Source organism: Oryzias latipes, chromosome 15 (assembly GCF_053564925.1).
Source record: "Oryzias latipes strain Hd-rR chromosome 15, Olatipes_Hd-rR_3.1".
In the NCBI taxonomy this organism is placed as follows: Eukaryota; Metazoa; Chordata; class Actinopteri; order Beloniformes; family Adrianichthyidae; genus Oryzias; species Oryzias latipes.
This window is the reverse complement of record NC_136251.1, coordinates 22,804,650-22,809,541: the sequence shown is the minus strand read 5'-3', so window position 1 is coordinate 22,809,541 and position 4,892 is coordinate 22,804,650. Positions and strand designations below refer to the sequence as shown.

At 40.1% G+C, this 4,892-nt stretch overlaps 1 protein-coding gene across 1 annotated transcript; it reads left to right on the top strand.

Annotated features, from left to right (window-relative positions):
• LOC101174452 (neurofilament medium polypeptide) lies at positions 1 to 2,875 on the top strand. Its single transcript, XM_004077356.5, has 3 exons — positions 1 to 1,114; positions 1,186 to 1,310; positions 1,466 to 2,875. Exons 1-3 carry the CDS (start codon positions 131 to 133, stop codon positions 2,571 to 2,573), a joined length of 2,217 nt encoding a protein of 738 aa, XP_004077404.1. The 5' UTR covers positions 1 to 130; the 3' UTR covers positions 2,574 to 2,875.
• Positions 2,876 to 4,892: the final 2,017 nt, after the last annotated feature.

Below are 4,892 nucleotides of genomic sequence, written 5' to 3'. Positions count from 1 at the left end.
TGCGTTCACGTGATTGCCGTCTGCGCAAAAACGTGTTGAAGGATCTAATTAACACATCAGCTGATGCCGGACTTTTTCAGCACCGCGGACAGCTCCACTCTGCGCAGCAGGCAGATGGCAGCGGTTATAAATGTCCACGTTGAGTCGCTCAGTCCCTCACATCGACAACAGAGGCTGCAGCATGGATAAGAGGTTCGAGATTCCGCGCGTTTCCGCTCCGAGTGTGCACGCACGACAAAAACCAAGACCCTCATGGGTAGATCCAAGAGATCCGAGCTCCGCCCTTCGATCCGTGGAGATGATGCCGAGGTCTGCTCCGGCATTTGGGAGGTTTGATGAGAAAGAACACATGCTGGGCTTGAACGACCGTCTGGCGAGGTTCATTGAGAAGGTGCACCAGCTGGAGCGCCACAACCAGCTTCTGGAGAGGGAGATCGGGGAGATCAGAGGGAAAGCAAATCCCGCATCCTGCTTGGAGGAGCAGTATGGACCGGAGCTGAAGAGGCTGAGGCAGATGGTTCAGGACATCACCCAGCAGAAGAACCAGATTGAGATCGAGTACCAGACTTTAGAGGAAGAGCTTTCCCGCATGAGAGGACAACACGAGAAAGAGACGCAGAGCAGGATAGACGCAGAGAGCAACATCTCGGTCCTGAAGAAGGAGATCAATGACGCATATCAGGCTAAACTACAGCTGGACAAGCAAGCGCAATCTCTGGCGGACGAGATCCACCTCCTGAAAAATGAGCACGAGGTCGAGGTGTCGGAGATGTTGGAACAGATCCAGCGGGACGCGCAGGGGAACGCGCATGAGTTTGGCCACCCGGGCGTTACCGCGGCGCTGCGGGACATCAGGGCACAGCTGGAAGGTCACGCCATGCCCGACGTGCAGCAAATGGGGGAAAACTTCCGTTCTCAGTTTGCAAAGTTAACGGAGGCCGCCGAGGCCAAAAGAGACGCTCTGAAAGCGACCCAGCAGGAGATCCAAGAGTACAGGAGGCGCCTCCAGGCCAAAAGCGTGGAGTTGGACTGCGCCAAAGGAACCAGAGAGGCGCTGGAGAAGCAACTTCATGATGTTGAAGATCGCCACAAAGAGGAACTAATACACTATCAAGTGAGTTTTATTGTATTTGGATGTAGTAACCACCCTCTTTTTTACTAATCTTTGTGATTTCCTGACCTTAGAATACAATCAAAGAGCTTGAAAATGAGCTCATAAGCTGCAAATTTGACATGTCCGGTTACCTGAGGGAGTACCAGGACCTCCTTAATGTGAAAATGGCTTTGGATGTGGAGATACTGTCCTACAGGTATCACATATATGACACTTTTTGTTGCTAAATTTTGTTTTCTGTTTCTTCACTAAAGCATTAAAGTATCACCTGGCATAAATAAAAAAACTAAAGAAAATGTGATCTGACCTTTTGAAATATATGAGATTAAGTCTGTTTTTTATGTTCTTCAGGAAACTTCTCTGTGCCGAGGAAGCCCGCCTGTCCTCTGTCTCGGACACCCCCATCTCTTTCCCGCACATCTACCACCAGTCCCCTGTTTACACCCTCCCCTGCTTCAGCCTACCAGGAGGCAGACGAGGAGAGCCCCAGTACAAATTTGTGGAGGAGACCATAACCGAAACCACCAGGGAGATCGAGATGACAGAATTTGAGGATGTGGGGTCAGAGGAAGCAGAGGTGGGAAAAGATGAGCGGGGGTGTCTTAAAAGTGAGAAAGGGAGTGGTGAGGAAGAAAACGATCATAAAGACAGTGGAGAAAGAGAGAGAAACCAGGTGTCTGATAGTCTACAGAAACAAATAGTGCCAACTGAAGGTGATGGAGGTCAAGTTGGGGATGCAGATTTACCCAGTGACATGCTGAATGATGAAAAAAGCCCAAAAATGAAGGAAGAGTCTAATGGTACTGAAGTCACTGAAGCAAAGATGAAAACTTCTTCAAATGAGATTTTCAGTGAGGAAAATAACAAAAACCTAAAGGAAAAACTTGTAGAAGAGATAATGGTGACAGATCAGACAGATCTATGTGTGAAAATGAGTAATTTGAAGTCAGACATTCCTCTGGAGGCTGAAATTCCAAGTAAATCAGATGATGAAAAGGGACCTGCTGAGGAAAAAGGCTCATTTTCAGTTCAAGATAAAACATCTGATAAAACTCAACAGCCTGATTGTGGGGATAAAATGAGACAAGAGATTGTCAAGTCAGATCACAAGACTACAGATGAACCAAAAATCTCTCCGGAGGCAGCAGGTTTGGCTCAACAAACCAGGGAAAGTCCAGAAGGAGCATCCGAGTCTGATCTAAAGAAAGAAGATGATTCAGATCTTAAAGGAATCAGCAAAACTGACACGGTCAATGGTCACAAAGAAAACCAGCCAAAAAATGTTCAGGATTTGAGAGATGAGAGGGATTCATCCCTTCAATCTGTAAAGAAGGAGGTGATTGATGAGGAAGGTCAACAGCCACACGCTGGGGATGAAACCAGTTCAACCCAGACCGAAAGAAAAGACGGCAGCGACCGCCCAAAGAAAAGCAACGGACCGCAGCAAAATTCAGAATGAAACTTAAGCAGAAAAAAATAAATGAGGCTTGAAGTAAAGCTGACAGTTGCAAGTCAAGAAAACTGAAGGTGCAAAAATGTAGCACAAACTGTGTCTGACACAGAAAAAGATATATATTTTTTCCTTTTTGCATAACTCATGCTCAAGTTTGCCTTTGAACTTTAATTGTAGACTTTCATTTTCTGCCCCCCCCCCCCAGATTTATTTCAACCACAAAAGTAAATGAATTGAATGAAAATGTCCATATAGACATTTTTTTCTGCTTTATGCGCTCGCAAATAAATCCAGTATTAAAACCTTTCCGTCATTCTGAGTTCATTATTGAAGGGTACATTTATTTTTTTTAATAATCATGCACATTTCTAAACATAACTTCTTTGCACGAGGAAAACCCTGAAATTTTTTTATCGCATGGGATAATTTATTGACCTAAACTAATATTGTACGATAATCTTAAAATAGATTTTTATTGTTGTCACGGTCCGTGACAACAATAAAAAAGAATAAATAATACCCAAGTGCATCATTTGAACACTAAAACTGAAAATTAAAATTAGATTGGTGCCTGATAAAGTGCACGGTCATAAAAACAGGATATGTAATTATTACACGTTTAAAATGGTAAAACTCTTAACTTCTTGTACAGTTATAAACAGAAGTAACGTGATAGCCACCAAAATTGTTTTCAAGGAATAAAAATTAGCAAAATGTTATCAGTAAAAAGACTTTAGCAAACATTAAGTTTAGGAGCATGAATCTGTTTCCTTTATAGAGAACTTCCTTTCAATGGAAGTTCTGATTCAATTCTGTAACAAAGAGTTTTTATTTTTGTGCATCATGACAAATACAGCAAAGGACACAAGTCTCTTAAATTCTTGTTTCAACCATTAAAAAAAAGAAAGAAATTCTATGTGGTCATTTGTCACACACCTGTGTGCATAATTTTGTTTTCCACATTTGACCTCCCAAATCCAACTCCTCGATACCCGGGGAATTGATTCAGTGACATCCCAGATCTCAGGGAATACACTCTTCCACCAGCTCATTTGATAATGCAAAAAGCGCCCAATGAGTTTTGTCAGGAACTTGAGTGTTTCCCACTTCTGGTCAATTTTTGACAGATATATTGAGGACTTTCTTTTGAGGGGGGCCAGAGTTTCTCCTTCTGTGACCTCAGGAAAAGATGCTCAAGACTTTATAAAAATAAAAAATAAAAAAGTTTTTAATAAAATGTTCAACAGGTTATATAAGGTTACGGTTAAGTAGAGCAACATCTTCAGATCAAAAATTAAACATGAACAACTGTAATGTCAATTCATGACACCAAAGAAACTGAAATTTCTAAATCTCAAAAAATGAAACTATACATTAAGGAATCATGATGAATAAAAATATTAATGATTTTATACTAATATTAACTGACCATTAGACATTAACAAAAGGATTTTAAACAGTTGTTTACAAAGATACATTTAAATTTTTGGTACAATTTTATTAAAAAATTAAGCATTTCAAGAGTAATTTCCCCAGCCTATGCTGTGGCTATCCATGACACTTCTATTAAAATCAATCTGAACCAACTGTATTTTATTTTAAATAAGAAACATCTAATAAGAATAAATTAAATTAAACCAATTGAGGAGGGAGGGATGAATCCAATTGATTTTGAGGTGATGTTATTAAATTGCAATGGCTAAAAAACTTGATAAACATACATTCAATCTGGTTTTCCATACCTTTATACTCATTCCATACAGGTGGGAGCATTGACTTCACGTTCTGTGACTTTGATCCGATGACACTTCAAATCAAACTGAGTATAGTTCGTTTACACCCACAATGCCGGTTCTGATACTTCAATTTTTGTTCAACTACTTATTTGTGGTACATTTTTTCATTCACAAATATATTTTAAAATGAATTTCATCTTTTGTAGTAAATCCCTTAAATAGTTATATAAAAAAAGAATGCAGTGAAACTTTTAAATTGCCCATTTTGACCTGGATTGGTACTTCAGGATAGTCTTAGGTGGGTTCATTATTTACTTATTGATGCTTTTCAATTTAATTTAGGTCTTGGCCTACAGTTGAAAAATTGTAGTTTTTTTCCCCACCTAATGCTTAGAGTTGGATTCATTTCCTTCCTTCCCATCAAATGTTGATATGCCATGCTTTGGAATATTGTGTAATTGTCAATAATAAAGAAATAAAGTAAAGCAGCATTTTCCATCCTTGGTCCTCATGTATTCCTGCATGTTTTCCTTTTGGCTGCTTTCAGACAAAAATAATTCAAGACACTTTGCTATGAAACAACCAAGCA